Consider the following 19,921-nt stretch of genomic DNA (forward strand, 5'->3'; position numbering starts at 1 on the left):
GGGGTTACAAGAAATAATGGCCACAAGCTGGAGGAGAGCAGATTTAGATTAGATATTAGGAGGAACTTCTTCACAGTTTGAGTGGCCAAGGTCTGGAACGGGCTCCCAAGGGAGGTGGTGCTCTCCCCTACCCTGGGGGTATTCAAGAGAAGGTTGGATGTGTATCTAGCTGGGGTAATGTAGGCCCAGCACTCTTTCCTGCTTATGCAGGGGGTCGGACTCGATGATCTATTGAGGTCCCTTCCGACCCTAGCATCTATGAATCTATGAATCTATGAATCTATAACCTTAATGTTGGACTGTAAATTGCCTTTGTCTGTTCAGGATACTGATATTTATGATGAGCCTCTGCTCACTAATAAGTGGACAGCCATCACCCATTAATTTCAGTTTTATGTTTACTCAAACCAAGTTAGCCAGGAAGCAGTATGAGTTGCTATGGAAATAAAACTAATTTAATTCAGACTGCCTCAGACCCTTCACTAATCAGCCATTTATAATAAAACATTTCTCCTCTGCTTAAAATCATCCTTTATCATGCCCACAGACATGAGAAAAATACAGCTGCCTCCATTTGTTTACTTATAACCACAGAATAAAGCATCTTTTAACTTTAATCTCACAAACCTAATACTTCACACGGAAAAAGAGCTTTATGCGCGTAAACTATCAGCATAACAACTGTCCCAGGCTGGATTACATACATTGATTTCAGTGAGGTTTATCAATACCCTCCTCATTCCGGCTACAGAAGGGACCTTTTAGAATACTCCTTTGTTTAGTAAAAACTGAAACAGTAAAAGCCCTGGCCCAGAATATGAACCCTGCATTGCCAAGCTAAGAAGAAAGTATCCATGGCACTGATAACAAATGCACATGGTAAGACACAGACTGCTGGAGCTACATAGACTCGAGAGTTTGAGCAGCAACAGAAAACACCAGAGAAGCAGCGGGGAGGGGAAGGACTCCCTCCCCCCACCCAAAACAGTCCGAGCAAACTGTGTATTGTGTCTGGAACTGTGAACAAAAGACATTGTAGGCTGGCTATAAGATTCCTGTTGTATTCAGGGAAACAGGAGTTTGTATATTCTTTAGGCATAAAACAGACTGCAAAGAAACATCTAACAAAATCAAGCTACATCAGCCTGCAGCTGAACAAATAGGTAAAAACACTACAGACACCTAGCTAAATGCACTTTTTTTTATTCCCATTTAAAAAAAAAAAATGCTCTAGTGTCTTCATATCATGTGCATGTAATCTCCTAAGAATACGAGAGCTAGCATAAGAACAGTGATTAAACTATGAATAGTACTAGTGAGTATCATGTCCAATTTTACTTCAATTCAAGTGCATTTTCCAGGTTTAAAAAATACCAAACCCACAGTTCAGAGCTCCCTTTTCGCTGGACTCTTCCAGTCCCGAAACCTGCAGCCTTTTCCTCAGACCCCCAAAAGAACGCTTTGTACTGGAAAGACCTCCCTCGGCCCGAGAGGTCTGCTGCCTTCCCGGGGCCCGCATCTGGGACGTTGAGGAGAGGATCCCCAGGCTCATCCACCCCTCCGACTACTACCCCATGCTCCTCATCCATGTGGGCATGGACGACACGGCCACGAGTAATTCGGACCAGGTCATGGGTGATTAAAGGGCTCTGGGGGCTGGGCTCAAGAGACTGGGGGCTCAAGTAGATTTTTCTTCTGTGCTCCCTGTTGCAGCCCAAAAGGGAGGGCTATGTGGAAGAAGTAAAGAGACCCCTTCGACAGTGGTGCTACCACGAGGCCTTCCGTTTCTTTGACCACAGCACGCTCTTCAGGGTGAGAGGACTCCTGGGACAAGATGGCATCCACCTCACATGGAGAGGTAAGTCCCTGTTCTCAGCTGGGATGGCTGATCTACTAGACAGGGTTTTAAACTGACTTTGCTGGGGATGAGGAAACTCCAAGCGGAGCATGCCTGGGGACTGGCACACAGGAAAGCTCCCACATGGAGGATACTACGATAACAGCTGTTGAAAACGCTAACGGAACAGTTCTCCCACAGCGTCTCAGGAAACCGAGGCTGTCGGCTGGGGGCTTCAGCTACCTGCACACCAATGCCAGGATCATGGGAAACAAGCAGCAGGAGCTAGCCCTCCTTCTCTAGTGGGCAATATGACCTGGTAGGGATCACAGAGGCAATATGACCTGGTGGGACTCCTTGCATGACTGGACCATAGCTGTAGAGGGCTACACCCTGCACAGCATGGAGAAAAGGCGGAGGGGTAGCTCTCTCTGTGAGGGAGCAGTATACCTCTATGGAAGCTGACGTTGGCTCCAGAGATAAGCAGCTAGAAACCCTCTGGGTCAAGCTTCACAGGGAGGGGGGCGAAGTGAGAGAGACTTAACTGTGGGCATTTACTACAGGCCACTGAACCAAGGGAAGGAGCCTGATCTGGAGTTCTCTCCAGAACTGACAGAGGCCGCGTGGGCAAGGACCTTGGTTGTCATGGGTGACTGCAATTACTTCGACATAGATTGGGAAGAACACTCGGCTAGGTTGCATCCGTCATGTAGCTTCTTAATGGTAATCAAGGGGCACTTCTGACCCAGGAAGTGCAAGGGTCAACCAGAGGTACCGCTCTCCTAGACAGTCCTGGCCAAAGGAAATGATCTGGTACGTGTCTTGAACACTGAGGGTAGCCTGGGCAACAGCAACCATGAGCTCATCAGGTTCACTGTCCGCTGCAAGGTTGACAAATCAACTAGCAGGATTGAAGTCCTGGATTTCAAAGGGCTCAGGGCATTAGTAGGGGAAGCGATGCAGGACCAGGGATGGAAGGCAAATGAGGTGTACAAAAAGTGGTCTTTCCTCAAGACACAATCCTCAAAGCAGAAAAGAAAACTACTCCCATGAAGAGGAAAGGTAGCAGAAGGGCTGGCAAGCCCTCCTGGCCCAATAGGGACATTGTGGTCCTCTTGAAAAAGAAAAAAGAAGTGTACACACAGCAGAAACTAGGGACAGTTCTCAAGAAGGACTATACAACCGTGGTCTGCACTTGTAGGGAAATGACTGAGAAAGCTAAGGCGGCAACTGAGTTTAAGTTAGACAAGGGAGTCAAGGACAATAAGAAGTCCTTCCTTGGGTACGTAGGGAGCAGAAGGAAAACAAATGGAAGTGTGGGGCCCCTGCTTAACACCTCAGGACAGCTGGTAATGGACACTCAGGAAAAAACTGAACTCCTAAATGCCCACACTTTGCTTCGGTATTTCACCAGACCAAGGGGAACGACAAGTGAGATAAAGATTACAGGGAGCATGGTGGGAATGATAGCCTTCCCTCTGTGGACGCTGAGCTGGTGCAAAACCAACTAGAACAGCTGGACGTTTACAAGTCAGCAGGACCAGATGGACTTCACCCCAGAGTGACGATGGAGCTGGCTGAGGTCATTGCAGAATCCCTGGAAAAACTCTTTCAGAAATTGTGGCACACAGGGGAGATCCCTGAGGATTGGAAGAGGGCCAACATTGTGCCTATCTTCAAGAAGGAGGAAAGGAAGAACCCAAGCAACTATAGGCCAATCAGCCTACCCTCTATCCCAGGGAAAATCCTGGAAAAACTCATTAAAGAATCTGTGTGCAATACGCTTGCTGAGGGGAAGATTCCAAGCAACAGCCAGCACGGCTTTGTCACGGGTAGGTCTCATCTTCTACGAACAGGTCTCTCGCCACCTGGACACGGGAGAGGAGGTCAACATTATATACCTAGATTTCCAAAAGGCTTTTGACCTAGTATCTCATGATATCCTTGTGGAAAAATTGGAAGATTGTGGGCTTAACTGATCAACAGTTCAGTGGGTGGAAAACTGGCTGCATGGTAGGACCCAGAGAGCTCTCGTGAATGGACCTGTCTCACCCTGGTGAGAAGTGAACAGTGGTGTTCCTCAGGGGTCCATGCTTGGACCGGTGCTTTTCAACATCTTTATCAATGATTTGGATGTGGGGGTGGAAAGCTTACTGACCAAGTCTGCAGACAACACCAAGTTATGGAGGAGCGTGGTCATGCTGGAAGATAGGCTGCAGATACAGGCAGACCTGGACAGGTTGGAGAGCTGGGCAGACTGGAACCAGAGGAAGTTCAACACTCAGAAGTGTAAGGTGCTCCATCTGGGTGCAAACAATCCCCAACATACCTACAGGCTCCGTGGTGACAATTTGACTTGCACCACAGCCAAAAGGAACCTAGGGGTAGTGATCGACCATCATATGAAAATGAGCTGGCAGTGTGATGCTGTGGCCAGCAGGGCAAACAGCACGCAGGCATGCATTAACTGTTGTATGTCATGCAAAACTAAGAAAGTGATACTCCCACTGTACTCTGCACTGGTGAGACCACAGCTGGAGTACTGCATCCAGTTCCGGGTGCCGCTCTTCAACAAGGATGTGGAAAAACTTGAGAAGGTCCAGAGAAGAGCCATCCACATTGTCAGGGACTTGCAAGACAGGGAGAGGCTGAGAGACTTGGGTCTCTTCAGCCTACAAAAGAGAAGGCTAAGAGGGGAGTTGGTAGCAGCTTACTGCTACATCAGGGGAGTACATCAAGAACTTGGTTCACCAGGGAACCCCTGCAGAAGACCAGGAGCCACAGATACAAACTCCTGGAAGGCGACTTCAGGCTCAATTCCAGAAAAACCTCCTTCAGTCAGGGTGTCCAGACTGTGGAATAAACTCCCTCCAGTGGTGGTGCAGTCACCTACCCTGGAAATCTTCAAAAGGAGACTGGACAGTCACCTCACTGGGATCACTTGATCCCAGCCGTCTTTTCCTTCCTAGTACAGGGGGACTGGACCCAATGAACTACAAGGTCCATTCCAGCCCCTAACAATCTCTGACTCTACAACTCACTCTATCTATGAATCTGTGAAAGCTTATGTAAGTTTACCCTAGCCTTACAGTTCATTCAATAAGACTTGCAGAAAAATTCTTGCCTTTGACACATTTCCTGGACGATCACAGTTAGTTTCACTCCAATACTACCAAGACTTATGAACATAGTTGTGAAGGTAGCCCAGAAAGACACATACATCAGCTTTGACAGGATTATGCTCTTAAAGTGCTCTTAGCCCACTTTTGTTGCTGGCTGGCCCTCTGACCCGTTTTTAAAAATTCTCCCTACTAGCTATGCTATATGCAAGTTACTGAAGTGGGTTGGAAGAGGACAGGGTATACTTCTTTAATCTCACCCAGTATATATTAGCCTAGTGATATTACTGTGCTGCATAAAGTCTCTCATTTTAGGCCGTAGCAGCGTCTTCTAAGCAAAATCATGAATTTACCAGGGGCAACATAAACAGTTGATCACTTTTTATTCCATCTCTTCCCACAAGCCAGGCACTCAAATGTGACACAGTACCTGTGTGTTTTATCAGAGGGGCTTCTGAACTGAAGAGGTTGTTGGCCTCTGCTCCCAGACAGCCACACTGGGTGACAGCTTGGTATTTTGTTGTTTTCTGAAGGCAGTTAGGGTTTCTATTTGTTTCACATTGTTCAGTTTCATAGTTAGTAGGGTCAGAAGGGACATGAGCAGATCATCAAGTCCAACCTCCTGCCATGGCAGAAAAGAATACTGGGGTCAAATGACCCCAGCAAGGTGTACATCTAGCCTCCTCTTAAAGACCCCCAGGGTAGGAGCCAGCACCACTTCTCTTGGAAGTTCGTTCCAGACCCTAGCCGCCCTGACCGTGAAGTAGCACCTCCTGATATCTAACCTAAATCTACCCTCTGCCAGCTTATGACCGTTACTCCTGGTAGTGCTTGAGGGAACAGGGACTCCCTCAATGCCTGCTGGTCCTCTCTGACTAGTCTGTAACAAGCCACTAGATCCCTCCTCAGCCTTCTCTTGTGAAAGCTGAATAATTTCAGGTCCCATAGCCTTGTAAGGACCTGCCCTGCTGCCCCTGATCATGCAAGTGGCCCTCCTCTGGACCCTCTCCACATTGTCCACATCCCACCTGAAGTGCAGCACCCAGAACTGGATGCAGTACTCCAGCTGCAGCCTGACCAATGCCACATAGAGGGGGAGGATCACCTCCTTGGACCTGCTCGAGATGCATCTGTGGATGCATGACAAGGTGCAGCTGGCCTTCCTGACTGCATCCCCACACTGCCGGCCCATATTCATCTTGGCATCAATGATGACTCCAAGATCCCTTCTGCCTCTATGCTGACAAAGAGGGAGTTCCCCAGCCTGTAGGTATTATTCAGCAGAAAGAATAATATGAAGTCTAATATGGATGATGTTAACGGGGCTGAAGTTTCCCAAAGCTGCCAAAAGCATTTATAAAAAAAACAAGCAATAAAACACAAACTACTAAAATATCCAGGAGTGTTTTGCAGCATAAGCCAACCATATCAACCATTTGCGTAATCTTACTAATGAATCAAATTGTTACTATACAATCAATTACTAATACTCATCTCTTAGCTATGATTATATAAAAATGAATGTGTTAAAAGTAAAGCCATATGTTAAACAAAAAAAGTATTATATGAGATTTCTAGTGATTTGGGTCCCAATCCTGCAGGGGCTTCATACTGGCCTGTTTCACTATGACTGTGAGCCGGTACAGAATACCCTCCCCCTGCACAAGCTAGTGCCTTTATTGGTAACCTCTTACACACAAATACATGTGAACCACAGTTTTAAACGCCCCAGGAACTTTAAAATGTTAGGTTTGCAGATGCTGAGAAAATCAGAGTCTGTATACAAACCTGATAATCTCATTAACTATTTGTAAGTAAATACTGAGAAGCACATGGCTGTAAGTACTATATGGTAAGAATGACTCGCATTCAGTAGTATATTAGCATTTTTAAAGACAGAATAAAGAGCAGAAGCAACTTCCAAATACCATCTGTAAACTTTTGTACATTATTTCATAAGCCTTTCCCCCCCCCTTATAAAACACAAGAAGTAGCTTGTAAGCAATGGTGCCAAACCAGATTAAATGAGACAGGAATTTGGCCTAATACATCCAAGCCATTAGGCTGGCTACAGAGAACATTTCCTATTAAAGAATAGTTAAAATCCATTTTGTACAACATTTTGTGCTTCTAAGTCACTGTTAAAGGATTTTTCTGAATTCATGTTATTTCTTATGTAAAGAAGACTACAAATGGATATACTAATGTGAAGTTGAAATAGATACTCACCTTTTCCATTTACAATGATGTAAACATATATCCTTCACAGGTAAAAAATTAGCAAATGAGTTGTAGGAACCAAATTCTTCAATTAATGTAGCTTGGCCAGAGTTTTACAGACATGATGGTAAACAGATTTTACCCTTGAATTTTAGGTGCTTTTGTACCTTTTCTTTTGCAAAGTCCCTTATTTAAGAAACTGATATCCCCACCTATTAAGCAATGTAATTTAGCATATTTCAGCGATTATAAAAATGGAAGGAGAATGGAAAGTAGATATTGGAAAGCAGATGTGAACTATTTAGTAGATAAAGAGGAATGGGATGTGAGCAGTCTTGACTCCTACTCTATTCCCAATGTGAGAGGCAAGGAAGCTGAATTAATGAAGGAAGGAAATTCCCTGCGCTTAGAAGTGAGCAGTAGCAGATGACGTCCTTGCTGGAGAGGATTCCCACCACAGATTCCTCCATGTGTAGCATGCAGCTGCATTGTCAACACAGGGGTGTGACCAAAAGACATACCATATCTGGCCCCTCTGCTATATTTTTCAGACAGTTCACAAAATTCTAAGCCCCAAAACCTGAGACCTTTGATGTCCCATTACTTGTCCCATGCTTAGCTATATTTATTTCTGCTGATTGACAGATCCCTAAATGTATATGGTTATATTCCACTGTTCAGCCAAGTTCTATTCTCAGGTACACTGATATATATCCATTGAGAAATAAATTCTCTGCAGGTGAAACGGCAAACAAGTGTAGACAATGAGGCACACTATCCTCGAGGATGTGAACTCTACTAATTCCCACTGAGTTTCCATTGAGCTCAATGGAAATGTTAGGGAATGCATAACATTTAAGTTCAGGATCTGAGAATTCTGCTGCATGTGAAATCTGACAAGCACTGGGTAGAGTCCTTTTCACTGAAACTTGCCATTATTTAACTTTACGTTAAATGATTTAAGAGGCTGGATCTGTGTTCCTTGCACACCAGCTTCCCAAAATAGTTTACGGGAAACTTGGATGTAGAGGAAACAAAGAACTGAGCCCTCAATAAAGAATAAAATTAAAGTAAAAAAATGTAAGGATTACTTAGTTGATTCTGAGGACCAGGTGGTTATAATCTCAGACATATGCACTTCCTTACCTTGAAGGTGTTAGCCAAAAAAGGATTGCAGAAAACCTGTCCATGAAGAGGTGCTTGGCCATGAATGAGTAGGTCCTTTCCATGCTCATTTCCAGGTGCGTGCAGAACATGGATGTCACGCTTCCAATGGTAGGCAGTTATCTCTGCCACAGGAAAGCCTCTCTCAGCCAGTTCAATGGCAGGTTGAAGAATCTGTCCCATGGAGAGCTGAAGGAGGATTCCAAAATACTTCCAGATTATTAAATTAGCAATTAAAGCTTCCATACGGCAAAAACATGCATGTACAAGCAGTTTCACCAGAAGTAATAAGGCTGTTCACATGTGCGAAGTAAAGTACATGAAACTGAACAATCAGGGACTTAGCTGGTACAAATATATTAGCATAAGCTGCAGCACACTGCAGTAATATGACACTTGGCAGGTAAAGTGTTATATTTGTTATACCATACTTCAATTACCAACATGCACTGAACATCTGTAGCAATGACAATTAAGTAACACCAAATCACTTTCCTCCTGCTCCCGTGCTATTTCTCCACTGAATTTAATATGTGGGTTAATGTTATTGTGGATAAAGAATTTTTTTGGATTTCTTTTAGTACAGGAGGTATTCAGACTTCAGAACACTAGTACTTTCCTTTTCCTACCTATTCACAATGAAATAAAAGTTTGTCTAGAACAGCATAGGGTTCAGAGTGCTCCAAAAGGCTGGGAAAGCATTTTCCCCTCACTTGGCCTTGTTGCTAACAAATTTGTTCACCCCAAGTACTGAACCAGCTATAGCTGCATCCCGACTATTCTTCTTTTTCCCTAAAGATGAAAGCATCTAATCTCTAATGCATCTTAAATCCCGCTAGTTCAAGCAGGACTAAATATTAGCTACTGTCACTAGCAAAGTCCTCATGTTGTATCTCAAATTTTCTTGAAAGCAACGTGGTAGTGTTGAGAGAGAGAGAGAGAGAGAGAGAAAGAGAGAGAGAGAGAGAGTGGGAGGGAGAAATGGCACAATTATTCAAATGCAGTACAGCAAGTAGCAACATAAGATGGAACTATACTTCCTTTGTAACAGGCTTCAGAGTATAAAAATCCCCACCCACCTACACATGCAACGCAAGTTACTTTTGTAACTGAACATTAATGTTTATAAAATAAGGTTAATCATCTATATAAAAGGAAAATCATCTATATAAATAAAACATTAAGATTGAAAAATTTTGCCCTTTAATTTAAAATTAAGAAAAAGTTAGAGGAAAAAGCACAATTTAATTCTAACCTCATCCTTGGTAATTTTGGCTCCTACAGGGATGGCAAGAGCACTTAGTTGTATTCAAACACCTCTATCATAAAAACTGGTTTTCAGTCATAAAATTACTTGAGAGAAGAAAAAAAAAAAAAGGAAACAAAGCTGGAAAAAATAACAGATTTAACAGACAAGATAATGGGGAAAGATTGCTTAATTTTTAATCATCAAGCATATTAGAAATTTCAAGTGTATTAATCTTTGTTTATAAAGCAAACACTTTGATTTAGCTTCACCTTTTTGCTTCCATAGAGGGAAACAGCATCACACCAGCCAGCTGCTGCACCAGGTACTGTGATATTATGAGCATGTAATAGAGGGAGAGGATTTGTCTCATCAAAACCTTGCTCTTTTAACAGCTCAATGGTCAGTGCCCTTGGAGACCTGCCACTGGAAACCAAAAGCACATATATAACATAACATGGTATCATGTTTTTAGGTTCTCGGGCATAAGATTGAGAGCACTACTGTAAACAGTGCAGCATAAGCTCCAGCAAGCTTGGCAGCAACATAAAAATTCAGTTGAATTCTTGTACAGCAGTAACACCATGGAGTGAATAGAGGTGTTCACTATAAGCCAAAACCTGTGGCCCTTTTTTTGTGAAAATAGTATGAAAATCCTATCAAATGGCCCTTGGTCTCTTCAACTAGCAGCGTTTGTGTCTTGTTCTACAATTCAATGTGGCAAAGCTAAATCTCCAAACCAATGTAAAGATTTTTTATCCTGCCTTCGTGTTTTAAGTTTTGATTCAAGCCATTTCTATTTCCAAGGAATACAAAAATAGTGCATCATCTATATATTCTGAAAAGTTACTGCAATGAATACAAGTTTCCAAAGCATTCTTTAATGATTTTTCATCAGAGATCAGACGACCCTTAGTAGAAATCTTAAACAAGACAGTTTCCTGGCACTTTGTAGAAAGGTGAAGAAAACTCATCTCCAGTAGAATAGTCACTGTCCACACCTGTAACCATAACAAACAGAAATGTACAAACACCTGGAAATGATATTCTTTCTATGTTACTTCCATCAGGCTAATAAAGCCAACCGGATGCCTTCATTATAATTTTTTTTTATTATTTGTACTGTTACTATGGAAAACAATTTTTTGGCTACATGAAAAACAAACAACTGACAAAGAAATGAGATGCAAATGAGCTTCAAACATGAACTATTAATCCTAATGCAACCAATGTTAGAGACTGCCTACCCCTCAGTTCATGTAATTATGAATATAGCTAAAGGGCATTAATCAACTCAGGCTGAACTCATGATGATGTTATGAATGTACCCAAACTCCAGATCACTGGGGGCAATTCTGTACGCCTTTCATTGCCAAACCCTTATTGAAATCATTTATCTAATTCTTGCCCCAGTTATACCTAAGCAATTTAATTAGAAAGCCCAGTGACTTGAAGTACAGTCTTATCTAAGGAAGAAGGCAATCTTGCAGCTCCATGGTGACTTGTCTAAACTAGCTGATCCAAAGCAATGGCAACCTGGGTCCTAGCTCCATGGAATAGTTGGGTACTATCTGTTCCCACTTCCACACAAGGTTCTAAGGTTTAATCCCACCATCTCAGAAATTAATAACAGTTTAAAATAAGTATTTAAAACACAGCAGCATGAGCCCCTGACTCTGAAATGAAGAGGAGCTCCCAAGCCATCTAGGCTAAGTACAGACATTCAAAAAACCTGAGCCTGAAATGTGATTCAATCTTTGCAGGTTTAGACTAGAGAGAGCCCTCCCTTCCCTTCACGCTGGAAGGAACTTGAATTTCAGGGATGGGGGTGGCCAGGCCCTGACGGGCTGAGTACAACTGGGGAGGGGTTTAAACCCCCACCCTGGTTTGCAGGGACCCCAGCTGGGGTCCACCTAACTTTCCCCCCCCGCTCGTGGCTCAGTAAGGCCTAGAAACCCCTTCCAGCCAAGAGGTGATCCTGCTATGCCTTCCCAGCCACGAGGGCTGGAGTTTGTGAGGCAACCAAGAAGGAAAGGCCAGATTGTGGGGAGGAAGGGGAACAAAATGGCCCCAAGCCTAGGTGGGAACACGCACAGAGGGGCTGTGGTGGTGGTGGCTCCATCTGGACATGAGCCCCACTGAACAGAGGGATGCAGGCTGGGGCCAGGCAGGAAAGGGGCTTGAGTGTCAGTGCTAGCCTGGGGCAGAGTTGAGTGAGCCGAGCACACAGCTAGGGAACCAGCTCCTGCTCAGCGGCCCCTTCTACCCTCTGGAAAGCAATGCCCAAGCTGGCCCTGGCTCCCGCCATGGTACGTATGGTGCAGGCTCACTCCCTCAGCCCCAAGCGCTATTACCTGCATCTCCCAGGCTGCTGGACACCGAGCTGGGCATGCCCTGTTGAGTCTTCCCCTACGTGGCAGCAGCAGTGGCAGCATAGCATTGCCCCATGTACCAGGCACAGGGCTTTACCCCTACAGCTTCCCCATCGCCATTGTCACCGTCAGGGGGGCCCACCCTAGCCATGCTAGTAGGCACTGCCTGCACCCCCAGACTGAGGTCAGCCACCGACTGGATAGATGGCAATGGTGGGAACCTATAGGGTTAGCGCCCCGTGCCTGGTACACACCTTGCTGCACCTATGGTATCCCCACTGCTGCCATCTGCTTGCCTGGTGGCTGGCGACAGTTCGACAGCATGGACGCCTACCAGTATGACTAGGGCGGGCCTCCCTGATGGTGGTGGTCCAGAGGGGAAACCACATGGGTACAGCACTGCACCTGGCGCCTGGTACACAAGGCCATGCTGCGCCACTGCTGGGAGGGGAATTCAGCGGTGCATGCCCAGCTCAGGGCAGGTAATAGTGCTTAGACCTAAGAGGGTGAATCCATACAGCGTGTGCTGCTGTGGGGACCAGAGCTGGCCTGGGCACCACTCTCCAGGGGGTAGAAGGGGCCACCAGGCAGAAGCCACTTCCCCAGCTGCACGCTCGGCTTGGTTCTGCCCGCTAGCACTGACACACTCAAGCTCCTTCCCCACCTTCATCCCCACCTGGGTCCCTCTGCTCAACAGGGCTCACATTCAGGAATGAGCTGCTGCCGCCGTGATACCTTTGTGCGTGTCCCCACCTGGGTTTGAGACCGTTTCATTCCCCTCCTTGCCCCCTAATCTGCTCTTCGCTCCTGAGCTGCCTCCCTGGCAGCTGGAAGGTGCAGTGGAATTGCCCCCTGGCTGGGATGGTCCTGGGCCATGCTGAACCAGGAGCAAGGGGGAAAGTCAGGCAGATCCTGGCTGGGATCTGTGCTGGTAGAATAGGGGAGGGAGGGGGAAATTAAACCTTCCTCCATCCACCATTCACTTGAGGCTGCTGCCGGGGCTGGCCATGCCCCCTGCCGCTCCAGCAGCAAGAGGGGAGAGAAATTTCTGACAGGGGCTGCTCCACCCCATTCAGGCAGACCCTGGCTGGGGTCCCCCAGGAGAGAGGGGTGGGAGAGGAGAGTAAGTCCCCTCCCTGCCCCCTTTGCCTCAGGGTGCCATGCTGGGCCGGCATCTGGCCACATCCCTGCCCCTGCTCTGGCTAGAGTGGAGGGGTGGGGCCAGCCCTGCTCTCTGGAACAGACAGCACAGCACAGCCCAGCCAAGGACTGAAAGGCATGTTGGGGGTCTCTAGTTTAACTTAAACCAGGAAGGGGTCTGGGACAGAAGTTCCATAAACTGGTTTGACCTCAATCAGTTAAGTCTGATACTTCATTCAACCAAGTTTATCTTAAACCAGTTTTGGCCATTTTGAAACTGGTTTATGTGTACTGAACTTCTGTTCTGTTACAGTTTTAACCAGTTTCTGATCACTTAAACCAGTTTGTGTGTAACTTCTGTCCCTAGCCCTAGTCCCATACAGATGAATAACTGGTTGTTGTACCAGAGGGTTTGCCCAGTCTCATGAAAAACAGTTGCAAAAGCCACAGTCACGCCAATGCTGCCAATATTTTTAAAACGGCTTCCTGTGACTTTTAGTGATTCTACTAGTAAATTTACTATAATTGTTTTTTCTCAATCCAGCAGTCTTCTTAAACATAATCACATTTGGGATTTGCCTAACCCACCATTTCCGAGTCCCAGATTTGGGACAAAAACTGGCCTCAGTTCAGTCTCATTCTTTGAAAAGCATGCGCTGATCACCAAGACTTCATCCTGATGCTTCTTCATAAGAAAAGAAATGTCATATTGGACCAGACAAATGGTTTATCTAGCACATTAGCCTGTCTCTGACAGTGGCAGAAATGGATGTTATACAGGGAGAGCACTGAACCAGATATTTCTAGAGTTTATTTAAAGATTAACGTCTCCTGACAATGCTGCCTTGTGGGTTTTTTCTTCAAGCCATAGACACCACATATCTGAACAAACTCCATATAGAGGGATTCAAAAGCAGAAATGAAGGTTAAAGAAAAAAAATTGAATAACTTTATTTAAATTAGTAAAACTATTCCAGGTTTACACTTTATATAACTTAGCTAAAGATCTGTTTATTTAGAGGTACATATAGATTAATGGTGAACTCTTCTCCCAGGAGGCCTACTTACAACTCTCAGTCCTTATCTTACCAACTTACCTTCCATTGAGACCATGCACCTGCTTTGTATTTGCATCATAGTAGAGACAGAAGCAATCCCCACCTATGCCAGTGCTGGCAGGCTCTGTGACATTTAAGGCAGCAGCTACAGCCACGGAAGCATCTACAGCATTGCCACCCTTCTTTAAAATGTCTGAAATAGAGAAGCTTATATCCAATAGCAGTCAAGAAAATTTCCTAGTAGTAAGACATAGCCACACTCAGTCTCACAAACACCAGCCTGGCCATCATGAGATCAAACATTGCAAGGGCAAGGAGAGTACGTATTTTCACCTGTAAGAGACAAATACCTAACTCCTCAGAGAACAAAACTGTGAAAACCATTCATTTCAAAGACATTTTGCTCTTTAGAAAGGTGGAAACAATAGAAAACAGTGTCTAAAGCAAAACAAGTGCAAGAATCCTCATATGTAGAGGAGTAGGGGGAAGGGGGAAGGAAAGAAAAATTGAGAAAGATTTAAGGACAATCCATCAGAAACAGGACAGTGCATGTGATGAAAGGCTGACTCTTAAGGTGAATGGGAATTGTTTTGCTACTAACTTCAATGGAGCAGGATTTTGCCCAAGAAAAAACAGAACACAGAACAGCTTCTTGTTTATCATTCTTCCAGGACTTTGCAGGAGTTTTTATGTATGGCAGTTCACTAGAAGAAATTCATAGATGTAGGGTTGGAAAGGACCTTGCAGATCTCCTAGTCCAACCAACTGCCCTGGGCAGGAGACAAAACTGGGCTCAAATGACCCCAGCTAGGTAATCATCAAGCCCCTTCTTAAAGACCCCCAAGGTAGGAGCCAGCACCACTTCCCTTTGAAGTTGGTTCCAGACCCTGGCCACCCTGACTGTGAACTAGTGCCTATTAATGTCTAGTCTGAACCTACTCTCTAACAACTTATGGCCATTATTCCTTGTTACTCCGGGAGGCACTCGGGGGAACAAGGTCTCTCCCATTCCCCGCTGGTCCCCCCTAGTATAGATGGCCACCAGGTTCCCTCTCAGCCTTCTCCTGTGAAGGCTGAACAGGTTAAGGTCCCATAACCTCTCCTCGTAGGGTCTGCCCTGCTGTCCCCAGATCATGCGAGTGGCCCTCCTCTGGACCCTCTCAATGCTGTCCATATCCCTTCTGAAGTGCGGCACCCAAAACAAGATGCAGTACTCCAAATGCGGCCTGACCAGTGTCACATAGAGGGGGAGGATCACCTCCTTGGCTCTGCTTGTGATGTATCCGTGGATGCACAACAAGATGCAGTTAGCTCTACTGACCATGTCCTCGCATTGGCGGCCCATGTTCATCTTGGAATCGATACTGACTCCAGATCTCTTTCTCCCACTGTGCTTTCGAGAAGAGAGTTCCCCAACCTACACGTATGCTGCTGTCTCTTATTGCCCAAGTGCAGCACCCTGTACTTGTCAGTATTGAATCCCATCCTATTCTCATTTGCCCATCCCTGTAACCTGTTCAGGTCCAGCTGTATCCTGTCCCTCTTTTCTGGCATGCCCACCTCACCCCAAATCTTGGTGTTGTCTGCGAATTTGAACAGGGTGCTTTTCACCCCTTCATCCAAGTCACTAATAAAGAAATTGAACTGTGCAGGCTCAAACCAAGTCCTGCGGGGCTCCACTGCCCACATCCCTCCAGGTCGAATATGACCCGTCCACAACCACCACTATCCGGGTGCGGCCCCTCAGTCAATTTGTTATCCATCTGACTGTATAGTCATCAATGCCACAGTTGCCTAGCTTTTTAATGATAATGGGGTGGGAGACGGTGTCAAAGGCCTTCATGAAGTCCAGAAAGACTACCTCTACCGCGGCACCTGTGTCTAATGATTTTGTGACCTGATCATAGAAAGCAATCAGGTTTGTCTAACAGGACCTGCCCTTAATGAAACCACGCTGGCTGTCCCTGAACATCATCCCCACTGCTGGCCCTTAACAGATGTGCTCCTTGATAATCTTCTCAAACAGCTTCCCCAGGATCGAAGTGAGACTAACGGGACTATAGTTGCCTGGGTCCTCCCTCCTCCTGTTTTTGAAGATGGTGATCACATTGGCCCTTGTCCAGTCATCCGGCACCTGGTCAGAGCAACACGAGCGCTCATAAAGCCGTGCCAGGGGCCCTGCAATAACCCCTGCCAATTCCCTCAACACCCCGGAGAGCATCTGGACCTGCCAATTTAAACATGTCCAGCCCCTCCAGTTTTCTAACTTCGTCATCCCTGACCCCAGGCCAAATCTCGGTGGGGGAGTCCTGGTCCCTGCACAAAAAAACGGAGGCAAAGAATTTGTTAAAAAGGTCTGCTTTTTCCTCTGGTGGAACCACCAGATTGCCTAGCATATCCTGCAGCGGCCCCACATTACCCGGTGCCTTCTTCATATTCCCTAAGTATTTAAAAAAGGACTTTTTGTTGTCCTTGATCCTTGATGCTAGCCCTAGTTCTGTTAGCTTTCCTAACAGCCCCACTACTGACCCAAGCGATAGAGGTACAACTCCTCTTTGGTGACAGCCCCTCTCTTCCACTGGGTGTACACCTTCTTTTTGACAATCAGGCATTCCCAAATGCCCTTGGTGAGCCAGGAGGGCTTTTGAGCGCTCTTGCCCCCTTTGATTCTCATTGGGACTGTCACCCCTTGGGCTCTGAGTATCATCTCCTTAAGGAACGACCACTCATCTCAGGCACCCAGTTCCCCTACTCTCCAGGACCCCAGTGCCTCTCCTACCAATTTCTTCAACTCATTGAAGTTGGCCCTCTTGAAGTCAAGGGCTACTGCCTTGCTGTAGGCCTTGACACCCTGTGCTGGATGGTGAATTCCAGCAGGTGATGATCACTGTCGCCCAGGTGGTTCTTTGTGGGCCCCCTTCTACCTTTTCTGAATCAGGAAGGTAAAGGCACTGAAGACCGGCAGAAAAACATCTGTGAACAAGACACATTCTATGGCGTGGCATAATATATTGCTACAAAACTATTAATGTTTATAGTATTACAATGAATGTTATAAAGACATATGTTTGCAGTTAAAATGATCAGCCTGAGAAGGGCTAGAAAATTCACACACACACACAAAAAAAAAAAAATCACTGAAGTTTCACCCAAGGGATACACAGAACTTAACTGTTCTCCTCATTTATAATCTATCTAGTTAAAAAAAAAAAAGTAAGCCAGCTTCACATACAGGTTTCCCTTGCTTAACAGGAAATAAGAACATTTTGTTTTCTGCCTTTGCAATATCTGTCTAATTTTACCACATCAGATAAGATAAGAAAGATTATATTACATCAGACAAGAGAGGTATTAAAATGATAGCTGCAGCTAGATGGTGTTATTAGTAGTAAAGCCTATGAGCAACTTTGTCTCCAGCTATCCATAAAGACCCAGAAAATTATCCTAACTGTTCTCTCACACACACACACACACACACACACACACAGATATTTGACAAAAAAGTTGTTATAAACTTTGTCTTAGAAAGTGTACTTATTACACATACACACAAATGAGATGCCTCTAAATGTAACCCTCTTCTCTCCCCCATTTTCCCCTAACTGAAATATAAGTCAATAAAAAAGTTATTTGTCTTCAATGTAATCTATGAAAGTCAAGAAAAAACGTAGTTTGTCTTCAAATAGCACCTAGAGATTGTAATGAGAAGAGAGGCTGCTTTACTTCAGGTGTGGTACATCTAGAATAGAAAAATAGTTGCTGTCATGAAAGCTTATAATGTAAGCAACATCAGAGGAAACAAATGTGTTAGTTTATGTAATCACTATGAGCAGAACATTTAATTTTAAAATATACTATGCATATGTATAGCCTATGTAAAGTAAATAATCTAATTTATTTTTTCTATGTAAATATCAGCCTTTCCCGATGGCCACCTGCCTAACTTCAATCAGTTGACAGTTTCCTACAAACCTCAAAGTAGAAATAAATTTCAAAATAAGGCAAAATATTTAATTTTACAAAGCAACTCTAAGGAAAGTGTCCCACATGTACAGGGTGCCATGGAAAAAAGAATAAAGAAGTTTGTAAGAAAAGCTGACCAATGGAAAAAGTGATACATTATAAGAACCACAAGAGGGTAAGTAGGTACAGACTACATTCTAAACAGCCACAAAGGGTCAGGAAGGCTCTTTCTTAAAACTGAACTAGTATTTGGAGTGTAAAAATGGAAAATGAAGTCTTTTTATTTCCCAGGTTAATATGTATTCCAGCAAGTAAGGCACAGACTGTCAGACACCAATGATGGGTATAAAATGAGAACCCATGTAAATAGAAATAGGCTATCAGAGTTCACCTTCCCCATCTGCTTCCATGTCAGCAGGGAGATGGAGTAACCATCTTCTCTCTAGGGTTAAGAGCTATTTACTGGTTGAGACCAAACTTATACTAGGTTCAGCCCTTGGCCAAGTTCTTAGAGGTAACACATTTCTCTGATGGTATTTTTTAATAGAAATCAAATTCAGGGAGAAGCTGAGTCAAGATCTGACCTAGGTCACTTACAGAATTTGTTTTTTCTAGACAGAGTAAAATTAAGTCTAGCTTGATGATTTCCATAGAAAAGCAGATGCCCCACCTAAAGAGTTCCCTCAGATCACCTCTTTTTTTGAATACAGGTAATACCTACTTTCTTTTATATCTACTTTTTTTTCCCCTGGACTCATGATGGTATTAATGAGTAACTCTTAAAATAATGTTTGTGTGAAACTACATCTGTCATAGACCCTTATCTGAATAGTAAATGTCAAGAACAGAACAAAGGTTACACAAGATACAGGGAACATCGTGCATGTTACCAGGTTTTGTCACAGAAGACATCTAGGTTAACCATCGACTTGGTATTGTCCTCTGGAGACAGCAAAATTGTGAGGGGGGAAGTTAACAGTCTCTAGCTTTCTCCTAGAGAAAATTTCTATGCCCTTTTATTTCTCAGTTTCATCACAGCACTCTCCCATTATGTCACATAAGAAGCTCAACCCACACAATTACCTGCCTTCCACTGCCATTCCCTAGTAACATGCACAAAACCTATCCTGTGGGATAACAGGTCTCCATTATGGCTTCAACTTCTACAGTACACAGAGCCACTTCTGACATGACTTTCTTCTTCAGCCTTCCCTATATCCCTCCTCTGTGAAACATTCAGGACCGGATCCTGAGCCTGATTCACAAGGGTGGAAAAATGGATCCTATTTCTAGGCACTTTTACATAGTTACTGCATTACATTTGAATACCTAATGGACCACCTTCTCTACTGACATGTTCCTTCTCTAAGTGGGGTAGCAGGAAGGAAGTATACTTTTAGTTCAGCCTTTTCCTTCTTTCCAATAAAAGCAGTCACCTCTAGTTTCTTACACAAACAATCTCTTTTAAATCCTAAGTGGAAATGGCACAAGCAGGAAAACAAACTTTTGCTCTAAGTACCTATTAAGAATAACCAGGGACATGCTTATGCAGAGACTTTCTTGTGTCCTTTTTATTTTCTGAACATTAGGCACTTAAACAAGTGTTTTAAATAGAAGAGGCCTGAATGGGCTGGGTTCTGTTGTAATGGAACATTGGGTCTAGTCCTCCTACTCCCACTAAATCTATACCAAACTCTCACCAACTTCAAGGGGAGCAAAATCATTCAACAAGAGAAAGATCAGGACTTATGGCAACCTGAAACCTCTTGCAAAATACTCCATTCCTAAAACTGCACATGCAA

At 44.5% G+C, this 19,921-nt stretch overlaps 1 protein-coding gene across 4 annotated transcripts in view; it reads right to left on the minus strand.

Moving 5' to 3' along the window:
• Positions 1 to 19,921, minus strand: part of LOC149862964 (uncharacterized) — a 50,735-nt gene that overhangs the window by 29,131 nt on the left and 1,683 nt on the right. For all 4 annotated transcript variants that reach the window (XM_090050547.1, XM_090050545.1, XM_090050546.1 and 1 more), the window contains 3 exons: positions 14,196 to 14,349; positions 9,859 to 10,012; positions 8,323 to 8,529 (listed from right to left, as the gene is read on the minus strand). In XM_090050547.1, the coding sequence (XP_089906673.1) occupies positions 8,323 to 8,529; positions 9,859 to 10,012; positions 14,196 to 14,349 (515 nt within the window). The remainder of the gene's footprint in view (positions 1 to 8,322; positions 8,530 to 9,858; positions 10,013 to 14,195; positions 14,350 to 19,921) is intronic.

Source organism: Crocodylus siamensis, chromosome 6 (assembly GCF_052110815.1).
Source record: "Crocodylus siamensis isolate JL-2025a chromosome 6, ASM5211081v1, whole genome shotgun sequence".
Taxonomy (NCBI): Eukaryota; Metazoa; Chordata; order Crocodylia; family Crocodylidae; genus Crocodylus; species Crocodylus siamensis.